At 46.7% G+C, this 26860-nt stretch overlaps 2 protein-coding genes across 2 annotated transcripts; both read left to right on the forward strand.

Annotated features, from left to right (window-relative positions):
• The first annotated feature begins 2341 nt into the window (after positions 1 to 2341).
• Positions 2342 to 15209, forward strand: FANCE (FA complementation group E). The gene is made up of 10 exons (XM_049891525.1): positions 2342 to 2766; positions 6399 to 7017; positions 7586 to 7630; positions 7936 to 7995; positions 8305 to 8448; positions 9048 to 9171; positions 9407 to 9479; positions 10894 to 10960; positions 12122 to 12247; positions 13750 to 15209. Exons 1-10 carry the CDS (start codon positions 2534 to 2536, stop codon positions 13849 to 13851), a joined length of 1593 nt encoding a protein of 530 aa, XP_049747482.1. The 5' UTR covers positions 2342 to 2533; the 3' UTR covers positions 13852 to 15209.
• A 486-nt stretch (positions 15210 to 15695) lies between these two features.
• On the forward strand, positions 15696 to 18482 carry RPL10A (ribosomal protein L10a). Its single transcript, XM_049893049.1, has 6 exons — positions 15696 to 15994; positions 16359 to 16433; positions 16516 to 16596; positions 16943 to 17091; positions 17799 to 17971; positions 18279 to 18482. The coding sequence occupies exons 1-6, from the start codon at positions 15711 to 15713 to the stop codon at positions 18447 to 18449; spliced, it is 933 nt and encodes a 310-aa protein (XP_049749006.1). The 5' UTR covers positions 15696 to 15710; the 3' UTR covers positions 18450 to 18482.
• Positions 18483 to 26860: the final 8378 nt, after the last annotated feature.

Consider the following 26860-nt stretch of genomic DNA (forward strand, 5'->3'; position numbering starts at 1 on the left):
CATCTCCTGTTACTGTCCATCAAGCTTCCTCTGCTTCAGCTGTACTTCTGCCCCAGGGCCTTTGCACTTACTGTTCCCCCATCCCTGGAAAGGCCTGCCCCCAGCTATCTGCCTAGCTTTACTCCCTTATCTTCTTCAAGTTCATCTTTCCTGATTGTCCTATTTAAAATTGCCTCACCCTATGATCCTTCTCTGCTATATTCTTTTTTTTTTTTTTAAATAATTTATTTTGTTGTTGTTGAGAATATACACAGCATGGATATACACCAATTGAAATTTCTCCATGTACAATTCAGTGACAATGATTACATTCTTTGAGTTGTGCAGCCATTCTTACCCTCCTTTTCTGAGCTGTTCCTCCCCCACTAACATAAACTCACTGCCCCCTAAGGTTCCTATCTAATCCTTCAAGTTGCTGTTGTCAATTTGATCCCGTATAGATAGATCTTAAAGTATAACGCTCGAGGCAGATATTCTTTACTAGTTAAGCTAAACTTCTGTTTGGTTTTAAGACTTCAAGGGATATTTTTAGTTTAAGGTTTAAGGATTATTTTAGGGCAGTAGTTTTGGGGGTTCATCCAGCCTCCATGGCTCCAGAAAATCTGAATTCCATGAGAATTTGAAAGTCCATTCTACATTTTCCCCCTTTTGGTCAGGATTCGTCTATAGAATCTTTGATGAAAATGTTCAGTAATGGTAGCTAGGCACCATCCAGTTCTGGTCTCATGGCAAAGGAGGCAGTTGTTCATGAAGGTAGGTAGCCACATATTCTGTTTTTTCCTCTCATTCCTGAGAGGAATAGAGACTAATTGTTGTGCCTTGGATGGCTGCTTACAAGCTTTTAAGACCCCAAGCACTACCCAGCAAACTAGGAGGTAGGACAAAAGCACTAAACACGTTATTAGGCCAATTAACTGGAATGTCCCATGAAACCATGACGGTACACCTCCAAACCACAAAACCAAATTCCACCCTGGTGGTGTAGTGGTTAAAGAGCTCAGCTCCTAACCAAGAGGTTGGCAGTTTGAATCCACCAGTCGCTCCTTGGAAACCCTTATGGGGCAGTTCTACTCTGTCCTATAGGGTCTCTATGAGTCGGAATTGACTGAACGGCAATGGGAAGCAGCCTCAGCAGCTACTTTTTTTTTTTTCTTGTCTTGCAAATATATCTATCACACAACTTTTGCCAATTCAAAATTTTACAGGTATAACTTATTGAAAAAAAAATTTATTGAAAGCAATTACAATAATCAGCTGTTTAACCCTACCCTTAATCAAGGCGATTTTTCCATCACTGTAAACTGAAACTCTGTAATCCATAAGCAATAACCCCTCCTTTTCCCCTCCCTTCCACCCCTGGTAACCGCTAATAATTTTGGTCTCTATACATTTGCCTGTTCTTGTCTTTTTATATAAGTGAGGTCATACAATATTTGCCCCTTTGTGATTAACTTATTTCACTCAGCATAATGTCGTCAGCTCCATATTGTAGAATGTATCAAGACTTCATTTCTCCTACTAAGTACTGCATATATGTACCACATTTTGTTTATCCATCAATCTGTTGATGCGCATTTAGGTTTTCATCTTTGGCTGTTGCAAATAACGCTGCAATGAACACTGGTGTACAAGTATCTGTTTGACTCTGCTTTCAAGTCTTCTGGGCATATACCTAGGAGTGGAATTGCTGGGTCATATGGTAGTTCTACTCTTAGTTTTTTTTTTTTTTTTTTTTGAGGACAGCCACACTGTTTCCCACAATGGCTGTACGCTGCTATATTCTTCTTGAAAGTACTTAACCACAAACATTCTGGAGAGGACCGAAACCTAAATGCTGCCGTCTTCCGATCTATGGAAGAGGTGAAGTTAGGGTTGGGTGGTACGTGGTGGTCAAGCCCTATCACGAAGCCCATTATCTACAAGCAACGTGAGTCTCAGTTAAAATTAAACGCAGCTTGGGCCCTGAAGGACAATGAAGTCCAAGACATCAACTCTGCCCGCTATTTCACTCATAGCTGGAGGAAGAAAGAGGCAGCGGGTCAGCCGCTTAGGGACCGCTCCACTCAGGCTCCGCTCGCTTATGAAGGTAGGTAGCCACAAATTGCCAGCATAAGCCCTTGCTTGCTTCGCCTGGCCCCGCCCACAAACAGCCCCTTTTCGGGCCGGCACTGCTCAACTCTCTCTCCGCTCGGTCCCGGGACTACACGCTCAGGTTTCGCCCCGCCCACAGCCGTTCTTCCTACCAGGGGAGGACTGACCACTACTGGACCCGCCCCTTCCCACCTACCCTCGGTGCCCTGGCCCCGCCCACAGCCGGGGCTAGCCCCTCCCCTTCCGGCCGCGTGCGCACCCTCGGGCTCACGGCTCCAGCCGCCGGGTTGAGGCGGGTTTCCAAACGCTGTGGAGGCGCCGCAGTGCGCGCTGGAGTGGAGCTGCCTCCGCGTCAGAGCCAGCGCTGGAGCCTTTCTCTCTTTTCTCCGGCTTCCGTGCTGAGGCTCAAAACCAGAGCGCGGGGCGGCACCCTGCACCGGGCATGGCGATCCGCCGGGCTGAGGGCGCGGGTCCGGCTCCCTGGGCGCAGCTGGAGGCCCCCGCCCGCCTCCTGCTCCAGGCGCTGCAGGCGGGGCCCGAGGGCACGCGGGGCGGCCTCGGGGTGCTGCGGAAGCTGGGCAGCGGCGGCGGGGAGCCCTTCGGCTGGGGCCGCTTCCTCGAGGCGCTGTGTCGGGAGGAGCCGGTTGTGGAGGGGCCGGACTGCCGCCTGGAGCTGTAAGTCTCCGCTCTCACTAGTGTAAGGGGGGCGCCTCTTTTCATCGACCTGTGAGGCAGGGCTGTGGTTACCCCCCTTTTTCTTTTGCTTTTCCTTTTTTTAATGTATTGTGTTTTACGTGTACAATTCAAGTTAGTTTCTCATACAAGAATTTATACACTGTTATGTGACCCTAGTTGCTTTCCCTATAATGTGATAGCACACTCCTTTCCACCCGAATTTCCCGTGTCTTTTTTTTTTATTCAACCAGCTCCTGTCCCTTTTTGCCTTCTCATCTCGCTTCCCGACAGGAGCTACCCATTTAATCTCAGGTATCTGCTTGAGCCAAGAGAAGCACTCCCTTCACGAATATCATTTCGTGTCCTATAGTCCAGTATAATTTTTGTCTGGAGTTGGGTGCGGGAATTTCGGTTCTGGGCTAGCAGAGAGTCCGGGGGCATTGACTTCTGGGGTCCCTCCAGTCTCAGACCTTTAAGTCTGGTCTTTTTACTAGAATTTGAGCTCTGCACCCCACATTTTCCCTGTTCCGTCAGGGACTCTCCGTTGTGTTCAGGGTGGTCATTGGTGGTAGCCAGGCACCATCTAGTTCTTCTGGTCTCAGGCTGATGGAGTCTCTGGTTTATGTGGCCCTTTCCGTCTCTTGGCAAACTCTGGTGGCATAGTGGTTAAGTGCTGCAGCTGCTAATCAAAAGGTCAGCAGTTCAAATCCACTAGGCGCTCCTTGGGGCAGTTCTGTTCTGTCTTATAGAGTCACTATGAGTCAGAATTGACTCGAGGGCAATGGGTTTGTTTTGTTCTGTCTCTTGGGCTAATATTTTCCTTGTGTCTTTGGTATTCTTCATGCTCCTTTGCTGTGGGTGGGTTGGGACCAAGTGATGCATCTTAGATGGCTGCTCACTAGCTTTTAAGACCCCAGATAACACTCACCAAAGTGGAACACCGAACATTCTCTTAATAGACTTTGTTATGCCAATTGAACTGGAAGTGCCCTGAAACCATGGTCCCCAGACCCCCAGCCCTCTACTCTGTCTCTCGAAGTGTTTGGTTGTATTCAGGAGACGTCTTCGTTTTTGGTTTAGTCCAGTTGTGCTGACTTCCCCTAAGATAATTCTTGTCTACCATCTAGTTAATGAATACCTCTCTCCCTCCCTCACCACCCTGGTAACCATCAAAGAATGTTTTCTTCTGTGTTTAAACCTTTTTTGAGTTCTTATAATAGTAGTCTCGTACAATATTTGTCTTTTTGCAACTAATTTCACTCAGCATGATGCCTTCCAGATTCATCCATGTTACGAGATGTTTCACGGATTCATCGTTGTTCTTTATCATTCCATAGTATTCCATTGTGTGACTATACCATTATTTGTTCATCCATTTGTCCTCTGATGGGCACCTACATTGTTTCCATCCTTTTGCTACTGTGAACGGTGCTGCAGTGACCATTGGTGGGCATATATCTATTCTTGTGCTAGCTCTTATTTCTCTAGGATATATTCCAAGGAGTGGGATTGCTGGATCGTATGGTAGTTCTATATCTAGCTTTTTAAGAAAGCGCCAAGTCAATTTCCAAAGTGGTTATACCATTTTACATTTACACTTGTACCAGTGTATAAGTGTTTCAGTCTCTCCACAACCTCTCCAACATTTATTATGTTGTGTTTTTTGGATTAATGCTAGCCTTGTCGGGGTGAGATGGTTATCTCATTGTGGTTTTCATTTGCATTTTTCTAATGGCTAAAGATTGTGAGCATTTCCTCATGTATCTGGTAGCCCCCAAATGTCTTCTTTGGTGAAGTGCCTGTTCATATCCTTTGCCTTTTTGTTTTTGAAGTTTTGCAGTATCTTATAGATTTTAGAGATTAGACGCTGATCAGATTTATCATAGCCAAATTTTTTTCCCCAGTCTTTAGGTTGTCTTTTTAGTCTTTTGATGAAATCTTTTGATGAGCATAAGTGTTTGATTTTTAGGAGCTCCCAGTTATCTAGTTTCTCTTCTGGTGTTTGTGCATTGTTAGTAATGTTTTGTATTCTGTTTATGCCACGTATTAGGGCTCCTTTCATGATCTTGATCGTTTTAGATTTTATATTTAGATCTTTGATCCATTTTGAGTTAGTTTTTGTGCATGGTGTGAGGCATGGGTCTTGTTTCATTTTTTTTGCAGATGAATATCCAGTTTTGCCAGCACCATTTGTTAAAGAGACTGTATTTTCCCCAATCCGTGGACTTTGGGTCTCTGTCAAATACCAGCTGCTCATGGGTGGATGAATTTATGTCATGATTCTCAATTCTGTTCCATTGGTCTATGTATCTATTGTACCAGTACCAGGCTGTTTTGACTACTGTGGCGGTATAATAGGTTCTAAAATCAGGTAGTGTGAGGCTTCCCACTTTATTCTTCTCCTTCAGTAATACTTTACTTATCCGGGGCTTCTTCCCTTTCCATATGAAGTTGGTGATTTCTTTCTCCATCCCATTAAAAAATGCCATTGGAATTTGGATCGGGATTGTATCGTATTTATAGATAGCTTTGAGTAGAATAGACATTTTCACAATGTTGACTCTTCCTATCCATGAGCAAGGTATATTTTTCCACTTATGTAGGTCTTTTGGTTTCTTGCAGTAGTGTTTTGCAGTTTCCTTTGTATAGGTCTTTTATGTCTGGTTAGATTTATTCCTAAATATTTTATCTTCTTGGGGGCTATTGTAAATGGTATTGATTTGGTGATTTCCTCTTCGAAGTTCTCTTTATTGGTGTAAAGGAATCCAACTGATTTTTGTGTGGTTATCATGTATACTGATACTTTGCTGAAATCTTCTTTTAGTTCCAGTAGTTTTTTTGTGGATTCTTTCTGCTGCCCCCCTTTTATAGCCAAGGAAACTGAACCAAAATCAAACTAGTTGTCGTTGAGTCAATTCCAACTCACAGCGTAGAACTACTCACAGGGTAGAACTGCCTCATAGAGTTTCCAAGGAGCGCCTGGTGGATTCGAACTGCGAACCTTTTGGTTAGCAGCCATACCTCTTAACCACTACACCACCAGGGTTTCCAGGCACAGGTTAAATGATTCCCCCCATGAGAGCACATGGTAGAGCCCTGGCCCCAGGGACCATGCTGTGCATCCAACAGACCTTCATTGAGCACCTACTGTGTGCCAGACAGTGCTAGACACCAAGGAGGATACAAAGACGTGACATGCCTTATTTTGGGTGTGAATAAGTCAGTGGAGTCAAATGATTTTGATTGCATACTTTCATCACTAAAATAAATGGACACATGCCTCCAACATAGGCATATTTATGTATACATTGTACACATGTGCCGAAGTATGTATATAAAGAAATACACAAAAAATAGAATTTTTTTTTTTACATAAAACAAGCATGGATCTATTATAGAGTAGGTTCCAACATGAATTTTTGAGCTGAAATGGAAGATGTCAACGACATTTTGAACAGGATGCTCAGTGAACACTTGTTGAATGACTCCCATGCTGTCCCCCTGTCTGTCCACACTGACTCCTGCAATACTGCCTCCCAGTCCTTCTCCTGTCCACTGCGTCTATCCCCCAGCTCTACCCAGTCTGCCCTGTGCTCACTTCAGCAAGACACTAACTGCTTGCGCCCTCCCAGGAAACCACTGCTGCTGCAATTACCCCGGTTATGCCAAAGGAACCTGATGTCCTTGCTGATGGCTGTCTGGCCATCACTGCCTGAAAACAGGCTCCTCCCTGTGCTGCAGATTGCCCAGCAAGACCCTGACCCCTGGCTACGAGCCCTAGGGGAATTGCTGCAAAGGGATCTAGGAGTTGGGGCCTCCATTGAGGGAGCATCCCCACTGTCCACAAGGTGCCAGAGACAGCTTCAAGGCCTGTGTATGCGGCTGGGTCAGGGGGGCCGGATGTTGAAGTTGCTTCAGGCCCCAGACCCCAAAGAGGAAGAAGTGGAAAAGGAGGAGGAAGACACAGATTCCCAGAAGCTTGGGAAACGCAGAAAGGATCCGGAGGAGGAGCCTGCCAGTCCCGAGGGGGAGAGGGCCCCCAAAAGGTTCCGATGTTTGGAAAGGGAGGAGGGGGAAGATCATACGGAGGAGAGAGCTGAACGTGAATCATCGGAATCCCGGGCAGATGGAGGAGCTGCATCACCCATTAAGAACCAGACTGTCTTGAAGGCTGAAATCAATGAGGCTGGTCAGAATCTGGAGGATGCTAAGGGCCTAGTTGAGAATGTGGAGTTGCCCAAAGCTGTCCAGGTACTGGGATGGAGAGGGTTTGGGGTGAGCCTTCAGGAGTAGGGGGTTGGTTTGTCTATGACAAAAGCTGGTTGGAATACTTTCCAGATTGGGATGATTGTGGTTCAAAGAGCAAGGGGGAAAAGAGGGGCTGAGAGAATCTAGTCTCCACAGACTCCAAGTAGGGGTGGGAAAGGGAGTTAGTAGAGGTGGGAAACACTTGTCCTAATGATCTATAATGTGGGGTTATGGGTGCCAGGCAAGAGGAGAGGCTCTGGAGCCACCTCTGGTCCCCTGTCTTGGGGGCAGGAGTCATGTCAGCATCCCGCCTGCCCTCCCAGCCCAAGGCCTGGGTCTACCTCATCAGGGTTGGATGCAAAAAAGACAAGTCCAGACAGTTGAATTTCACACACAGGCCTTTTCTAGTTTGGGTTCTTAAATACTTTTCAATGTATAGACCTTGTGTTCTTGGTTCTCTTGAATCATCTTTTCCCTGGCCTGGGGCCTTCTCAGGAGAGGGAGTCAGGCCTGGGTTTGGGGCCCTGCCGCAAATGTAGGGACTTGGCAGTGACTAGACTCTCCTCCACAGGACCAGCTTTCCAGGCTGCAGCAGCTGCTGAAGACGTCTGGGGAGGTATCTGGTCCCTGCCCTGCTTACCATAGTCATTCCTCCATCTGGGACCTCAGCCATTCCCAGGGAAGCCCCAGTGCAGTGAGGCCCAGACTGGTGGGAGGAGTCGTGGGGCGGGGGGGGAGGGGGATGGCGGCACAGGGTGGAGTGAAGGTGCAGTCACTGCAGGGGCTTTTCTTGGCCCAAGTACAGGTCTGCCATCTAGTACTAGGCAAGGCCCTTCCTCTGGTAGTACTTTCAGGAACTTGAGCTACCGCCTCTACCATTCAAAGGGCTCTGTCAGCCCTAACACTGGATTTGCCCCCCAGGGGTTGGAGGGTGCCCCACCGGTTGAGCTGCAGGTTCTCCATGAATGCAGTCCAAGCCAGGTGAGTCCAGAAAAGATTCTTGAGTCCAGAAAAGGGGTCACAACCCCTACCCTTTTTTCATTTATGTTTTCTCACCTCATGTGGGAATTTCGGGAAGGGATTTTGTTGATTTTTTTCTGTCCCTCAGTGGCAGGGGTCACCCTGAGTGGTTTCTTTTAGCCCTTGGTCCCTCTTCCCTAGAGCAGCTCTCAGGCTTACCTTACTCGGGTGCCCTTGCTCTGCTCTTACTGCTGCCCAGTTGGCTTGAGGCAGACTAGAGATGGAGTGTCCCGGTATCCTCCCTCCTTCCCCTCTCCTCCCTGCCGGCAGGTGGACCTACTGTGTGCCCAGCTGCAGCTCCCCCAGCTCTCAGACACAAGTCTCCTGCAGCTCTGCTCCTGGCTGCTGGCCCTTTCACCGGACCTCAGCTTCAGTAATGCTACCGTGCTGACCAGGAGCTTATTTCTTGGTCGGGTAGGTGTATTAGGAGACACTGGGAACACCAGGGATGAAGGCGGCAGAGTCTGAACTCTCAGAAGGGGGTGCTTGGGAGAAGGGGTTCCCAACTTTATAGACATTTAGCCTGCCTAGGCAGCCTGAGGAGCCCTGATGGCACAGTGATTAAGACCTCAGCTGGTAATCAGAAGGTTGGCAGTTTGAATCCATCAGCCACTCCTTGGAAGGAAACCCTATGGGGCAGTACTACTCTGACCTATAGGGTCGCTGTGAGTCAGAATCGACAAACGATGGCAACAAGTTTGGCTTTGGTTTTGGGCAGCCTGAGGCAAGGAAAGGATGCCTGTTCAACTGGTAGGTCAGGGACCCTGGAGCGTCTACCCATATGGTGTCTAACTCCTCCCCACTGGGCTCCAGAACCCTTCCAGAAGCTGATCAGTGGGCTTTCAGGGCTTTGGGAGCTGGAGAGGGGAACTATGGGCAGTCTATATGAACCCCAGATAAAATAACCTTTTTTTTTTTCTTTGTAACACTTATCACCATCTGAAATATGTATATGAAAAAACATTTACTGAAGGAAAGAAGAAATTATTTTTTTCCTCCCCCCTTGAATGTAGATCCTTTCCCTGACTTCCTCAGCCTCCCGCCTGCTCACGACTGCCCTGATCTCCTTCTGTGCCAAGTATACCTATCCTGTCTGCAGAGCCCTCCTTGGCCCGGTGCTCGAGGCCCCAGGCACAGGTAGTTCTGGAGCTACCCCCAGAACTAGTGGCTCTGCCTGCTCTGTTCTCAGCCCCTTCACCTCAGGGTGGCCGTGTCAGGAGGAGGGTATTTAGTGGGTAAATATACGTGTTGCTTCCCTCATGATACCCCCGGTAATGGGCTGGGCATTCCCTCCCCTGTCCCCCTACCCTAGTCCCATCCTCTCCTGCCACTTCCCCCTCCAGACTTCTCCCCTCTGCTCCCCACTGCCCAGGTCCAGTGCAAACGGAGTTGCTGTGCTGCCTTATGAAGGCTCTGGAGCCAGACACGCAGGTTCTGATGCTGGGGTGAGTGGTAGGCTTCCATGCTGCCCCTACTCCCACCACCGCCTCCCTCAGTCCAGCCCTGCTCCTGGCACTCTGGGGTTGGAGCAGGGTAGGGATCGGGTCCTGTGCCTCAAAGATAGGCAATGGCTCAGCCAAACTCCCCTCTCTGTTGCCTGAACCTGGCTTGTGTTTTCCCACCTGTGGGCTCATGCAAGTTGCCATCCCATGCACCTTTCAAGCCCAGGGTTGCAGCCTTCCCTAACTCTGCCCCGCTAGGTGTGGGGACTGGCTCCATGCCAGGTACCTTGGGGACTGCAGAGAAGAAGCTGATGGTCCCAGCTTTTGAGCAGTTGACAGTGTAGTTGGAATATATCTCGGTGGTTAAGAGCACTGGTTCTGGAGTTGTACATGGCTTCAAATCTCATCCTTGCCTTTTATTTAATTGTGTGAACTCAAACAGGCTATTTCATCTCTCTGAGCCTCAGTTTTCCTGTATGAAAAATGGAGATAATATTCACTTGGTAGGATTTTTCTGGAGATTAAATGTGATGATGCATGGGAAGAGTTTAACACAGTGATTTGGCACCTACTCAGTGTTCAAAAATTAGTATTAAAATTGGTATTACATTTGGGTATTAAAATTGGGGCATCAAGATACAGACATGAAACAGTGAATAAGCCCTTAACATACTCAGTGGACACAGGTATGAAATAGACAATTCTAAGGATAGTATGAGAAGGGACAACCTCAAAAATAATATCACTTACCCTAATCGACCCCTTCTCTGTGTTATACATTTATCATTTTAGTCTTCTTGCAATCCTATGAAATAGGTACTACTGCTACCTTACAGATGGGAGGACTGCAGCTCAGAGAGGTTAAGGGAATTGGCCAAAGGTCACACAGCCAGCAAGTGATAAAGCCTGGAATCAAATCCAAGTCTCTCCACCCAAGATGTTATACTGTTTCTACTGTGATGTGCTCCCACTTCAAGCAAGGTGAAGATCATGCAGAACAGGAAGCACAGATGGAGTGGACATCAGCATGGGCTGGGCTCTGCCGGCAAGGCTGGCCTCCTTGAGGCAGCCTCATGTGTGTTATCTTACTCCACTGGCGTCCTTTACCCTGGCTCTCCCTCACCTTCTGTACTCCGGATGCAGTCTCGACTCCTGCTTGTTTTATAGGGGGCCTTTGTATATCTCACTGTCAGTTCCTTCATTGTCAGCTCCCGGGGATCTTGCGTAGGTCTTGGACCTTCCCAGCACTGAGTATGGGCTCTGCAGCAGTGGCTACTGGGATGGCCGCCAGCATCAGGCAGCTCTGACCACTTCCTCTGTTGGCCAGGCACCTTGGCTGTCCCCAGCATAGGAGCAGTGGTTACCCAGGCCTGGAGTGGGAGGATGGGCTTTCCTCACTGGGGCCTCTGCTTTGCAGACAGATCTTGGAGCTGCCCTGGAAGGAGGAGACTTTCTTGGTGCTGCAGTCACTCCTGGAGCAGCAGGTGAGCATCCATCCTTGGGGAAGAGTGGACAAGGAAAATGCCGCAGTGCTGTGGACGGGCATAGGGCTCATAGGGCTTCTGGGCTTCTGATTACTTCTGGAACGGAGGGACAAGCAGGCAGGACAGCTGCCTTACAGCAGGCCCCCTGTGACTGTGCCCTGGGCTTGAAAGGCCTGTGGCAGAGAGTTAACTGCTTTGTAAATCCCAGCTCCACCTCTTACTAGCTGTGTGGTCTCAGGGGAGATATATTTTAATGTGTGTATTCAAATGTAATTTTATTTTTGAATAGGTAATAAATCCATGTAGTTCACAATTTCAAAAGCTCAAAAGGATATAGAATAAAAAATACTCCTGTTACTTCTCTCCCCCAGCCATCCAGATTCCCTTCCCCAGGGCTGACTAGCGTTACTAGTTTCAGGGAAATCCTTCCCGAGATGATTTATATATTCAAGGAGACATGTATAAATTTACTTATCCCCCTACTTTTTATGGAAATGATAACAACAATCTCATTGTATCTTTGTTTTTTTTATTGAACAATGTATTGTGGTGATTTTTTCCATATGAGTGCTTAAAGTTCTGCCTTGTTTGTTTATATCTTAGGTAGTTGACTTAACCTCTTTATGCCTAAGTTTCCTCATTTGGGAAAGGGGTATAATGATAGTATCTACCCCATAAGACTGGTGTGATTTAAGTGAGATAATTGAGTTACTGAGTTAATTGGTATAAAGTGCTCAGACTGGTGCTTGATGCATGGTGTTTATTAAATGGTACTTAATATTTTCAAGAGCTATCGTTATTATACTGGCAGTGACCCTTGGGACCTCTCATTCCTGTATCTCTTCAACTGTTGAGCTAGGCTAGGGATCCTTTGCCTCCCCTTGGTCCTAACCTGCCCCTTTGCAGTGTAGTCACTATTTTCTGAGACCTGTGCACCTAGCTTTATGTACATTATCTCATTTAATCCTTTTCACAGTCCTCAGAGTTAGATATTGCAAGCCTTGTTTTACAGATGTGGGAACTGAATCTCAGCTGGGTTAAGCAACCTTCCCAGGATCACCCAGCTAGGAAGTGGTAGAATTGGGAATGAAATCCAGGGCTGGCTGAATGAAGAGCCCAGGTCTTTCTTGTGGTACTGCTCTATCTCCCCATTGTGTGTAGGTGGAGATGACCCCTGAGAAGTTCAGTGTCCTGATGGAGAAGCTCTGTGAGGAGGGACCGGCAGCCACAACGTCCATGGCCTATGCCAAGCTTATGCTGACAGTGATGACCAAGTACCAGACCATTGTGAGTGTCAATAGGTTCATGGGGGCTGGGCCCAGGAGAGCCTAGCCTCTCCACAAGTTCAGGCCCAGCTCGAGAGAATGGAACAGCCCGGGAGCTCATTCATCCAGCCAGCACCTCGGTGGACCAGATGCTATTTGGGGCATTGGGGAGTCAACAGTGACAATAACAGTCGTTGTCCTTGAGTTGACCCTCTCCCCCTACCCTGGGCTAGTGAGAGAGGAAAGATACAATGAACAGATAATTGTGTAACATTTGCTAGGAGCAGGTGGGAGGTGTGCATAGAGTATTTGGTGGCAGAGGAAGAGGGCACCTAAGCCTTGTTTGTAACTGGGAGTTGGGAGAGACTTCCTGACTCTTAAAGGAGGAGTGGTAGTTAGTCATGGGCTAGAAATGGGGGAAGGGGCATTCCAGGCAAAGGAGATGGTGTAAGCAGTGAATGTCCAGGGACCTCTAAAAGTAGTTAGTGTAGCTGGGGCCTAAAAACATGAGAGTGGATGGGGATGGGGTAAGGTTAAAAAAAAAGCCAAAAATAGAGAATACTTACTTAGTCCCTGCTTTGTCCTAGGCGCTGTTCTAAGCCCTTTACATATGTTAACTCGATGGTTTATTCCACATGACAGCTCTATAAGAGGTATTATTATTATCCCCATTTTATACATGAAGAAACCGAGACTCAGAGAGGTTAAAGTAACTTGCCTAAGGTCACATTGCCAGGGCATGGTAGCAATTTATGGGGGGTCCTGTAGGTCATGGTAGGAACTCTACTCTGGACTCTATTCTGAAGGCCAGGTGTTCTTGGCTGTTGTCTCTTTATATGTTTTTTGGGGGGTCACAGACTCATTTGATGATTTGATAAAAACTGTAGACTGCCCCCATAGAAAAATGGAGATACGAACACACATCTTATGCACCATTTCAGAGGGCTCATGGATCCCCTAGGGACCTCTGGATCCCAGAAGAAGGACCTCCAATGTGAGCCATGGGGAGCCATTTGAGCACCCTCAGCTGGAGAGTGATTTGGTCAGATTTGCACTTTAGAAAGAGGCCTCTGGCCCCCGGGGAGGAGTGGAGATTAGAGAGTGAAGACACGGGGCCAGAGACCTGTCAGGATGGTGGTGTAACAGGTCAGAGAAGAAAAAGTATGGTCTAGAAGGAAGATGGCAGCTGCAGTAGAATGTCTCTGAGCTGAGACATATCTGTAAGATGGGAGGGTTGTGAGGATTGTATGAAGTAATGTATGGGAAGTGCTGACACATAGTAAGTACCCAGTAAGCGTCACCTATTACTATGGCTGGCTTTGTACTTTGTGCAGCTAGTATTTGATCCCAGGTCCACCTGAATTCAAAGACCTTGCTTAACCACATAAAATAATGAGGCAGTCTTCTCCTCCCATTGTCCTTGCATCCTGGCTTCCTCTCCTTCCTAAACAGAGCCCATGAGGCAGAGGGCAGAGGGGAGAGATGGGCTGCTGGAGTCCTGACATGATTCTTCCTTCTCCTTAGATCACTGAGACACAGAGGCTGGGCCTGGCCAAGGCCTTAGAGCACAACACTACCTTCCTGAGGAAGTCCCTACAGGCCGCCCTAAGACATCTCACCTCCTGACCATCCACCAAGGGACCGCTCATGGTGTTCCCTCACCAGATTCCTGAAGGACACTTCTGTCCTGATGAACTTGCCCTGATCCCTTGCCTGAGGGTAAAGGCTGACTGAACCTGGCCAACCCAGAGACCAGCTGCCTCCTTTCTGAGGTTCCAGAGAGGATGAGCGTCTTGGTTTTCCAGCCAGCAGAGCTGCCCATGCCAGGGCTGGATGAGCTGTCCTTTTCAAGGGCTGTTGACACAGGGCTCAATCCTCATCACTTCTACCTCAGGCCCCAGGGACAGAAACTTTCCACTAGGCATCTGCCTTAGTTATCTAGTGCTCCTATAACAGAAATATCACACATGGATGGCTTTAAAAAAAGTTTATTCTCTCACAGTTTAGGAGGCTGGAAGTCCAGATTCAGGGCACCAGCTCCAGGGAAGGCTTTTTCTCTCTCTCAGCTCTGAGGGAAAGTCCTTGTCATAAATCTTCCCCTGGTCTAGGAGCTTCTCAGTGCAGGGACCCCAGTTCCAAAGGATGCGCTCTGCTCGAGACTCATCTTTCTTGATGATAGGAGGTCCCTCCCCTCTCTGCTTGATTCTCTCTTTTATATCTCAGGAGAGATTGTCTCAAGATACAACCTAATCCTGTAGATTGAGTCCTGCCTCATTAACATAACTGCCTCTGATTCTGCCTTATTCACATGATAGAGGTTATGATTTATAACACATAGAATAATTATATCAGATCACAAAATGGTGGACAACCACACAATACTGGGCATCATGGCCTAGCCAAGTTGACACACATTTTGAGGGGACACAACTCAATCCATAACAGCAACCACAGGGTCAAAGCAGACCCCCGAGTAGATGCATGATGCTTCAGCAGCCCTGGGTGGACGTGTGTGCTCAACTCAAAGCTTTCGTGCTTAAATGTATGTTACGACCTTTTGCGTTTTTATATCTGATGTGAATAATAATTTATCAGAGATATTTAATAAAAGCAGCAAGTTCAATGATGTCTTATGAGAAGCAGTGTCTGCCTTCCCATTAACGTGGAGTATTTGTTGACTCCACCCCAGCTTCTACTTAGTGACAAGGGACATTTTTTTTCCTGGGGAAATATTCTGTGGTGAGAAGGTGGTAGCGAGTTCTGAACATAGGGATTGAGTAATTCATTCAACTTTTGTTGGCCAGATAGTCTGTGATACCACCCACCTCAGCCCTATCAGAGCTGCTTGTTAGGTAGGCAAGGCCTACCATTGAGGATCGGGGAAGAGAGGCTTAACGGTGGGGGTGACTCAGGCTGGAATTAGGGAAGGCTTCTTTGCACAGGTGACATTTGGGGGAGGAATGTGAAGGACGCCTGAGGTTACTGTGGGCTGAGGAGAGGATGGGGCCTGCTGGACAGGAAAGGGCAGAAAAAACAACTGTATGCGTTCAGTACTGTGGGCATACCTGTTTTACATCTTTGTAGTCTCATAGCACCTAGCTGGGCTCCTTGTTCTTAGTAAACACCTGATAGGTAGATGTTATTGAAACAACTGCTAAGTAAAGGTCACTTATAGCACCTTCCCAGCCCTTTCCCACTGCAGGCACTGAGGGGCCAGGTACAGAACTTTCTTGACACTTCTGTTACCAAAACCTTGGAAACCATGAGTCCCCATTACAGCAAGATGATCAGGGATGTTGGTCAGGCGCAGGAATAAAGCTTCCTTTTGAGAACAAGTTGGGACAGAGAGTGGGAGGAAATGGGCAGAGGAGGTTTTAGGGACAAACATACCAGAATTCCATATTCTCTTAAGGTACCACAAAAGGCGTAGAACAGTACGTGTGATTATTAATATTCAAGTCCTGGAATCAGCCTGTTCCCTGGCCATGCAGCAGCGCCACGAATGGGGATATTGCCAGGGTGCCCCCGGGCGCCCAGGACCACAGCATCCCGGGTGGGTCGTCCGTGCATGTTTTGCAGCGGTGCAGTGCGCAGCAGCGCCCTCTAGTGGCCGTAGACGGCGGCGCTCCTCTGGACCGAGCAACCCGAGCGCGCTCTGGTGGGGAGCGCGTAGAACAAGGGACTTCTCGCGAGAAAAGGACTCCTATTTGAGCGCATGCGCGAACCCTGTTAGTCTCTTTCCAGTGACTGCGGCGCTAGGAAGCATGAGGTGAGTGGTGCTTAAAGTTCCATCTGTGCCCATCCGCACCTCCAGGCAACCGGTCGGGGATGCAGATGCTACGGGTGAAATCTAGAGGCCTTTACACGGCTTCGCTGCTGGGCGTTTCTTGTCTTCTGTCTCCTTTCCTGCCAGATCCGCCCCCCAAGAGGGCTCCGTTTTCCTGGGCCATAGGTCTTGCTGCGGGGCCCAAATCGCCCCACTTGGTGTCCGGAATGCCCCCTGCGGCCCGCCCTGGGCTGTCCCCAGTTTCCAAGCCTGGAGACCCTAAGGGCTCAGAAGCTCTGACCACGCCGAGGCGGTTGAATCCGGCGGCGCCCTGGTCCTGAGTGTCCGCCTGTCCTGTCTCTCGCAGCAGCAAAGTCTCTCGCGACACCCTCTACGAGGCGGTGCGGGAAGTCCTTCACGGGAACCAGCGCAAGCGCCGGAAGTAAGTGCGGGCTTCCCCGGGGGGGGCCAGGTCTGGGGAGGTTTGGAAAAGCTGGGGTGCTAACGTTTTCGTTTTTCCTAAGGTTTTTGGAAACGGTGGAGCTGCAGATTAGCCTAAAGAACTATGATCCTCAGAAGGACAAACGCTTCTCGGGCACCGTCAGGTTGGCACCGTTCTGACCCCACCCAGCCCTCAGTGCCCCGGTGTCTGTTATCGCCCCATCAGGCTTCACCTGAGCCCGAGGCAAGCAGCCACTGCGGTAGTGACGTGCCAGGGTAGTTCAGACCCCCTGCTCCGGGCAGGAGTGGCTGAGCGGACCCCCACCCTGGGTCTTAAAACATGAGGGGAGGCGTGGGGAGGCCTTGGCCGAGCCCGCCGGCTAGTTTGAGAAGCCAGACTAGCTGTTGGTGATGTGGACACTCTGGGTAAGGCTCTACGGCTGCGGTCCCAGACCCCTTCACCTGCCCTTGTGACCCAGGGCCGGTAATGACCTGTTCTCTTCGCCACAGGCTTAAGTCCACCCCCCGCCCCAAGTTCTCTGTGTGTGTCCTTGGGGACCAGCAGCACTGTGATGAAGCCAAGGCTGTGGATATCCCTCACATGGACATTGAGGCTCTGAAGAAGCTCAACAAGAATAAGAAGCTGGTCAAAAAGCTGGGTGAGTGCAGCTGGTGATTTTCTGTCTGGGGAGGGGTTGGGAGGCAAACAGTTTTCATGGGAGAAAACCAGTGGAGAACTGGTATGACCATTTACATTTTCAAATAAGTGGTTAGAATCATGAGGAAAAGGATCTGTGGTTGGAACAACTAAATAGTGACCATTAGTTTACTGTAGATTATTTTATAAGGGAGGGAGCCCAGGCATTGATTCTAAATAGGTGAGATTGAGTTAACAGGCTTGCTGTCACTGACTTCTAAATTGAAATTTTTGTTTCCCAAGTCTTAGTTTTAGCTATTTTTAGTCTGTTCTCTGGTGTAGGCATGGGTGGTATATGCCCTGATATGTCACAGCCCCAAGGTCTTACAGCTGTGAAGTGTGGAGGCAGAGTTTGAACCTAGGCAGTCTTGACCAGCATGGCTGGGTTAGCTTGGTTTTCTGAAACTGGGTTTTGTGTGACCAGTGGACCAGGCAGCACCCAGAGGATGTAGCTAGTCAATGCTGGAAGCAAGCAGCATGCTGGGAATGGGGGGGGGGGGTGGTATTAAGATTCTTGGAAGGGGGTGGAGGGTGTGCTGGTAAGAAGGTCACTATTACAAGGTTCACAGTGCTTTTTTGGCCCTACCATGAGTACCGTGTTTGGAAGGCCTGGGGTGAGGCATTGGTCAGTTCCTAAGTATCTCATGACTTAGTTTCTTTCTTCACTAGCCAAGAAATATGATGCCTTTTTGGCCTCTGAGTCACTGATCAAGCAGATCCCACGAATCTTGGGTCCAGGCCTGAATAAGGCTGGCAAATTCCCTTCCCTGCTTACCCACAATGAGAACATGGTGGCCAAAGTAGATGAAGTGAAGTCCACCATCAAGTTCCAGATGAAGAAGGTAAGGGGGATTGACAGTGACAGGGCCCTGAAGCTTAGTCACAGACTAAAGTTGGCGGGGGGAAGGGTACTAGAGGCTCTGCAGTCTCTTTCTCTTGATTCACATATTTTTGGATACTTAAAACTTTAGATTGAAGAGTTTTTAATAATCCTGGTGTTCCACGGTTTGCCTTTGGGGCAAACACTGTTATGTCACTGGGGAAATTGAGATGGGCCATCTGGCTTGAGTATGGGCCCACCCTACCCGCCCCGTACCTGCCATTGATCCACCAACCTGGCTTGACCTTTCCTGGTTTTCCCTCCACCAGGTGTTGTGTCTGGCAGTGGCTGTTGGCCATGTGAAGATGACAGACGATGAACTTGTATACAACATCCACTTGGCTGTCAACTTCCTGGTTTCACTGCTAAAGAAAAATTGGCAGAATGTCCGGGCTTTGTACATCAAGAGCACCATGGGCAAGCCCCAACGTCTGTACTAAGGCACAGCTCAATAAACACTAGTGTTACCGTCATCTTTGTGTCTGTGAGCGACTGAGGTCAGGAGAAGGGTGTCCTTTGTGACGTAGTAATGTATGCCAAGTACTACGCTGGTAGCTGTACAAGTTTTTGGCACTCTAGTGGTGAGTAGTCAATACCTATACTACAGACTCGAGGGGATTCTCATTTCCGTCTTCAAAATCTTGAAGGTTCAAAATCTTAGTTCAGATTTCTTTTTATACTTACAGTAGGGCTGCCAAACAGGCCCGAAGTTTTTCTGAATATACCTAGCAGGGGGCAGCCTACTGGAATGAGGGGTAAGACCTTCACAAGGAGGGCATAGACAGCTCTTAACAGTTTTCTTAGCCGATTGCCCAAAGCTTTTTCCACAGTATAGCAGCTTCTTGGGTGGTTTTGCACCCCCTAAAGTGTGCATCGGAGCCCTGGTGGCACAGTGGCTGAGAGCTACACTGCTAACCAAAAGATTGGCAGTTCAGATCCATCAGTTGCTCTTTGGAAATCATATGGGGCAGTTCCACTCTGTCCTATAGGGTTGTTATGAGTCAGAATCCATTTGGCGGTCCTGCTCTATAGGAATCAACAGGAAGATTGTTATAAAATGGAGGTTGAGTTCCAGTGCGGCTGGGATGGGGTTTCCGTGATTCTTTTGATGGGAGTGGTCCTCAAGTCAAACTCTGGGAAATCTAGGACTTTAGTCAGCATTGTGGAGTTGCCTAATTCTAACCTGGATATTTAATATCGGTCATTTATTGGTCAAGTAGAGTTCAGAACATAGGTAACAGACCAGCATGAGTTACATAACCTGGAACCTGTGGGTGTTTTCTACCGGGAGTCAACAGTGATGGAAACTTCCAGGGCCTTTACCCTCGCAGGCTCAGCCCCCTCTATAACTTTCTGAGGTACTTCCTGGAGTTCTCACCTCCAGTACTGGCGAGGTGGCTTTTGGTGTAGGAAATACTTGTGATTTAAACTTTGACTTGAATTTGCTTCATTTAGGTAAATAAAGGAACCAGTCCATCCTTACTTTTTTTAAGAGCTGAAAGGTTATTCCAAAGCTGAAATAATGATTGTTGCTCTAAAATGCTGCACCTTCTCAAAACAAGCTTTATTTGCTCATGAACCATGAAGAATCCGAATTCTTTACCAAAGACCTTGAGTGATTCATTTAATCCTTTAAGTTATAAAAACATGCAGGTAATACAGCTACAATCTCATTTCATAATGAGTGGCAGATTTTTTTTAATTTTTATTGTGCTTTAAGTGAAAGTTTACAGGTCAAGTCAGTTTCTCACACAAAAACTTACATACACCTTGCTACACACTTCCAATTACTCTCCCCTTAATGAGACAGCCCGCTCTCTCCCTCCACTCTCTTTTGGTGTCCATTTTGCCAGCTTCTAACCCCCTCTACCCTCTCATCTCTGCTCCAGGCGGGAGATGCCAACATAGTCTCAAGTGTCCACCTGACCCAAGAAGCTCACTCCTCACCAGCATCCCTCTGCAACCCCTTGTCCAGTCCAATCCATGTCTGAGGAGTTGGCTTTGGGAATGGTTCCTGTCCTGGGCCAACTGAAGGTCTGGGGGTCATGACCACCGGGGTCCTACCAGTCTCAGTATTAAGTCTGGTCTTTTTACAAGAATTTTGGGTCTGCATGAGTGGCAGATTTTTGATTTCAAGGTAATAGCCCCCATTTGCTCCTTTCTCTGGTCTGTTAGTGTAGTACCAGAAAACATAAGCCTCTAGTACTGAAGAACAATGTTCCCAGTAAGATAACAAGGGAAAGAAACTGGCTGTAAAACTAGATAGGACCCAAATTTATTGGAGAGAAAAAGGGTTTGCAAAGTAAAAACAAGCTTATATACTAAAATGTTAATTATGGTTAACTGGAACTTGAAGTGACTTTTGTTTTGGGGGACTTGTCTGCATTTTATAAAGGTACTATAATGTTTGTAATCAGAAGAGCCAAGAAAATTTATGACTAGAAGGAGGTGACAATGATTCACAAATGTGAATACGTTTTATGCCTTCTCTGTCACAGACACAATGTACAGCAAGAGGAAGTAGTGTGAGAGCACTTGTTAATGTGGTGGCCAATATCTTAAGGGTTCTTAATGGGCACAGATGTACAGGTTCGGGAGGTAAAAGCAAACTGCCATGCAATCTAAGACACAAAAGGCATTTCTTGTGTTTCTTGAAGAGGATGTGAACAGCCAGTGAACAGTGTTTGCACCTTGAGGAACATCAGTGGAACAAAGGTTTCAGGAGCCGTGTCTCATGAGCTTTGCCCTGGATAGATACCCAACAACTTGGTGCATACAAGGTCAACGGTGCCTATGGGTTTGAATCATGGCTCTGTGAGCCATGCGAGCCTGTTGAGCGAGTTTATTAACACTAAGGTGAAGGAGATGATGCTTTGCACAATGCCAGGCAGGCATATAGTACTCAAGCAGTTAAAAAACGGTAACAACATACAAGGAGTCCTTGGATGGTGCACAGAGCCCTGGTGGTTAAAAGCTTGGCTGTAAACCAAAAGGTCAGCAATTTGAATACATCAGCCACTTCTTGGAAACCCTATGGGATAGTTCTACTCTGTCCTGTAGGGTTGCTATAGTTCTACTCTGTCCTGTAGGGTTGCTATGAGTCGAAATGGACTCAATGGCAACGGGTTCAACGGGTTGGATGGTGCAAAAAATTAAGGGCTTGACTACTAGCCGAAAGGTTGATGGTTTGAACCCACCCAGAGGCTTCTTGGAGGACAGGCCTGGCGATAGGCTTCTGAAAGGTCACAGCCTTAGAAGTTCTATGGAGCGGTTCTACTCTGCACACGTAAGGTCACCATGAGTCAGAATCTACTTGATGGTGACTAATACCTAATTACATACATACAGTGCACACAGATAAATGCTGGATAATACAGTACACAGGTACTTGGTAAGGCTCAATCTGGGGATAGATTTTAGTGAATCTTGTGGAATAGATGATTCCATTCAAGCAGTCCTCCCCAATATTTCAGTTGAATTTAGGACAGATTGAGTGGAGGCAATCCTGAGAACATCTCAACTCTTGATCGTGAATGTACCAAGACCTGTTTACGTCGAGTCAATTTCTGACTCATACCAACCCTATAGGACAGAGTGGAACTGCCCCATAGGGTTTCCAAGGAGTGGCTGGTGGATTTGAACTGCTGACCTTTTAGTTAGCAGCCAAACACCAGTGCCTTCAAAATTGGCCACACCATCCTATTTGAAATGAGCCAAGGATTAAAATTCTTAAATAATTTTGGAAACTAAGGCAAGGTACCCCCATGTGTTTGTCAGTTTGTTGTACTGTGGGGGCTTGTGTGTTGCAGTGATGCTGAAAGCTATGCCACTGGTATTCAAATACCAGCAGGGTCATCCATGGCGGACAGGTTTCAGCTGAGTTTCCAGACTTAGACTAGGAAGGAGGACGTCTACTTCTGAAAAGAATTAGCCAGTGAAAACCTTATGAACAGCAGCGGAACATTGTCTGATACAGTGCCAGAAGATGACCCCCTCGGGTAGGAAGGCACTCAGTGTGACTGGGGAAGAGCTGCCTCCTCAAATTAGAGCCAGCCTTAATTACGTGGGTGGAGTAAAGCTTTTGGGACCTTCATTTGCTGATGTGGCATGACTCAAAATGAGAACAGCCAGCTGCAGACATCCATTAATAACTGGAAAGGGAGATGTATGAAGTTTTAATCGAGGAATATTGGAAATCATCAAAAATAGATGGCCTAGGCATTACTGAGCTGAAATGGACTGGTATTGATCGTTTTGAACTGGACAATCATATGGCCTACTATGCCAGGAATGACAGCTTGAAGAGGAATGGCTTTGCATTCGTCGTCAAAAAGAACATTTCAAGATTTGTCCTGAAGAACAACGCTTTCAGTGATAGGATAATATCCATATGCCTACAAGGAAAACCAGTTAATACGACTATCATTCAAATTTATGCACCAACCAATAAGGCCAAAGATGAAGAAGTTGAAGATTTTTGCCAACTTCTGCAGTCTGAAATTGATCGAACATGCAATTATGATGCACTGATAATGACTGGTGATTGGAATGTGAAAGTTCGAGACAAAGAAGGATCATGTCATAGATTGAATTATGTTCCCCAAAAATGTGTGTATCAGTTTGGCTGGGCCATGGTTCCCAGTATTGTGGTCGTCCTCCATTTTCTGATTGTAATTTTATGTTAAAGAGGATTAAGGTGGGACCGTAACACCCTTACTAATGTCACATCCCTGATCCAATGTAAAGGGAGTTTTCCTGGGGTGTGGCCTGCATCACCTTTTATCTCCCAAGAGAGGAAAGGGAAGCAAGCAGAGAGTGGAGGACCTCATACCACCAAGAAAGCAGTGCCAGGAGCAGAGCATGCCCTTTGGACCCAAGGTTCCTGCACAGAGAAGCTCCTAGACTGGTGGAAGATCGATGATAAGGCCAACAGAGAGAGAAAGCCTTCCCCTGGAGCTGATACCCTGAATTTGGACTTTTAGCCTACTTTACTGTGAGGAAATATATTTCTGTTTGTTAAAGCCATCCACTTCTGGTATTTCTGTTATAGCAGCACTAGATGCCTAAGACAGATCAGTAATTGGAAAATATGGCCTTGGTGATAGAAACGATGCCGGAGATTGCATGATTGAATTTTGCAAGACCAACGACCACTTCTTAGAGAATACCTTTTTTTACCAACATAAAAAGCGACTATACACATGTGGACCTCGCCAGATGGAATGCACAGGAATCAAATTGACTACATATGACTGTGGATAAGACCATCAACTACTCATATATAAATTCAAGCTGAAACTGAAGAAAATTAGAACAAGTTCATGAGACCCAAAGTATGACCTTGAGTATATCCCACCTGAATTTAGAGACCATCTAAAGAATAGATTTGATGTATTGAACTGTAATACCTAAGATCAGACCAGTTGTGGAAGGACATCATACACGAAGAAAGCAAGAGGTCATTAAAAAGACAGGAGGGAAAAGACCTAAATGGATGTCAGAAGACATTTTGAAACTTGCTTTTGAAAGTTGAGTAGCTAAAATAAAAGAAAAAAACGTTGAAGTAAAAGAGCTGAACAGAAGATTTCAAAGGGCGGCTCGAAAAGACAAAGTAAACTATTGTGATGATATATGCAAAGATCTGGAGATAGAAAACCAAAAGGGAAGAATATGCTCAGCATTTCTCAAGCTGAAAGAACTGAAGAAAAAATTCAAGCCTCAAGTTGCAATACCGAAGGATTTTATGGAGAAAATATTAAACGACGCAGGAAGCATCAAAAGAAGATGGAAGGAGTACAGAGTCACTATACCAAAAACAATTGGCTGACGTTCATCCATTTCAGGAGGTTAACATATGATCAGGAACCGATGGTACTGAAGGAAGAAGTCCAAGCTGCACTGAAAGCATTGGTAAGAAAATAATGCTGCAGGAATTGATGGAATACTAATTGAGATGTTTCAACAAATGGATGCAGCTCTGGAAGTGCTCACTCGTGTTTATCAAGAAATTTGGAAGACAGCTATCTGGCCAACCGACTGGAAGAGATCCATATTTATGACTATTCCCAAGAAAGGGCATCCAACCGAATGTGGAAATTATCGAACAATATCATTAATATCACATGCAAGCAACATTTTGCTGAAGATCATTCAAAAGCGGCTGCAGCAGTGTATCTACAGGGAACAGCCAGAAATTCAAGCTGGATTTAGAAGAGGACGTGGAACCAGGGATATCATTGCTGATGTCAGATGGATCTTGGCTGAAAGCAGAAAATACCAGAACGATGTTTACTTGTGTTTTATGGACTATGCTAAGGCATTCGACTGTGTGGATCCATAACAAATTATGGATAACATTGTGGAGAATGGGAATTGCAGAACACTTAATTGTGTTCATGAAGAATCTATACATGGATCAAGAGGCATTCGAGCAGAACAAGGGGATACTGCGTCATTTAAAGCCAGGAAAGGTGTACATCAGGGTTGTATCCTTTCACCATACCTCTTCAGTTTGTATGCGGAGCAAATAATCCGAGAAGCTGGACTATATGAAGAAGAATGGGGCATCAACATTGGAGGAAGACTCATTAACAACCCGTGTTATGCAGATGACACAACCATGCTTGCTGAAAATGAAGAGGACTTGAAGCACTTACAGAGAAGATCAAAGACCGCAGCCTTCAGTATGGATTACACTTCAACATAAAGAAAACAAAAATCCTCACAATTGAACCAATAAGCAGCATCATGATAAACAGACAAATAAGACATGTATTGGGGTAGGAGTCCTGGGCGGCACAAAAGGTTAAGCCCTCAGCTACTAACTGAAAGGTTCACCCAGCAGTGCCTTGGAAGAAAGGCCCGGTGATCCATTTGTGAAAAATCAGCCATTGAAAGCCCTCTGGGACACAGTTCTCTGTAACACATGGGGTTGCCATGAGTTGGAATCAACTCAGTGGCAACTGGTTTTATGCATTGGGGTTGTTGGATACCGTTGAGTAGATTCTAACTCATGGCAACCCTCGTGTGTTAGAGTTCCTTCCCCACTTTGTCATTGAGTGGTGTAAATCGTTATGCACTCAACTACTAACCTAAAGGTTGATGGTTCAAACCTACCTATAGGTGCCTTGGAAGAAGGGCCTGACAATCCGCTTCCAAAAGGTGCCTTAACCTTATGGAGCAGAGTTCTCTGTAACACATGGGGTCACCATGAGTAGGAAATGACTGGATAGCAACTGGTTTGGTTTTTGGTTTTGTTTTCCCTACTTTGGGACCTTGGAACTAGTCATCGCCAGCTTCTGGATCTGTTACATTTGTGCATATGCATTTGTGTGTGGGTATGAGCAAGCACAGGCTATATTTCACTTCTGAGTTATCTGCATGAGAGATCCAGGTTGCTCTAAAAGCAATTATTTAAAGACTGTTTACTCAGGAAAGGTGTGAAGGCAAAATCCCTCGTGATGCTTCAAGCACCCACACACAAAAAAACCAAACCAGTTGCCATTGAGTTAATTCTGACTCATGGTAACCACATGTGTTGCAGAGTCAAACCACACTCCATAGTTTTCAAGATTGTGACCTTTCAGAAGCAGATTGCCAGGCCTTTCTTTTGAGGCACCGCCGGATGGGTTTAAACCATCAACCTTTTGGTTAGTAGTCGAGCGCTTAACCATTTGTGCCACCCAGGGACTTCTAGCACCCACAAGTCACGGCAGAGACTGTATTTTCCAAGGTTAGTGAGCCATTTCTTTTTCTGTAAACCAGGACTAATTCTTACTTCACAGGAATGGTTGTGAAGATTAAATAGGAAGGACAGCATCCAGCCCAAGGCCTGGCACCAAGCCTAGGTTGTAGTATCACCAGGCACAGGAATCCATACTTAACACACTTGCCTACTAACCAGAAGGTTGGAAGTTCAACTCCACCCAGAGGCACCTCAGAAGAAACGCATGGTGATCTACTTCCAAAAAATCAGCCACTGAAAACCCAATGGAGCTCAGTTCTACTCTGACACACATGGGGTCACCAGAAGTGGAAATCAACTCCAACTGGTTTATCACAACCAGGTGCACAGGCTTGGAGTCAGGCAGACTTAGTTCAAATCCTGAAGCTGCCTCTGACTGGCTGAATGAGTAAAGCATTTAACTTCAGTCTCAGTTTCTCCAGCTGTAAAACTGGGAGTGGGGCCAGAATGACTTAAAAGAGTCTAGACTAGGGTTCCCAAATTTAGCAAATAAAAATACAGGACAACCAGTACAACTAGATGGTGCCTGGCTACCACCACTGACGGCTCTGACAAGAATCACAATAGCGGGTCCCAGACAGAGCTGGAGAAAAATGTAGAACAAAATTCCAATTCAAAAAGAAAGACCAGACTTGCTGGCCTGACAGAGACTGGAAAAACCCTGAGAGTATGGCCCCTGGACACCCTTTCATCTCAGTAATGAAGTCACTCCTGAGGTTCACCCTTCAGCCAAGACTAAAGGGGCACACCAGCCCTGAGGCAGGAACTAGAAGGCAGGAGGGAACAGGAAACCTGGTAATAGGGAACCCACGGTTGAGAGGGGAGACCGTTGACTTGTCGTAGGGTTGTTAACCAATGTCATACGACAATGTGTGTGCTGTTTGATGAGAAACTAGTTTGTTGTGTAAACCTTCATCTAAAGTTCAATTAAAAAAAAAAAGGAAAAAATACAGGAGACTCAGAATTTCAGATAAACAATTTCTTTTTGTTTTAGTGTTGCATGGGATATATTCACACTAAAAGATTATTCGTTGTTTATCTGAAATTCAGATTTAACTGGGCGTCCTGCATTTTATGTAATGCTATCCCACAGTCTCATCTCACTCA

This window comes from Elephas maximus, chromosome 1 (assembly GCF_024166365.1).
Source record: "Elephas maximus indicus isolate mEleMax1 chromosome 1, mEleMax1 primary haplotype, whole genome shotgun sequence".
Classification (NCBI taxonomy): domain Eukaryota; kingdom Metazoa; phylum Chordata; class Mammalia; order Proboscidea; family Elephantidae; genus Elephas; species Elephas maximus.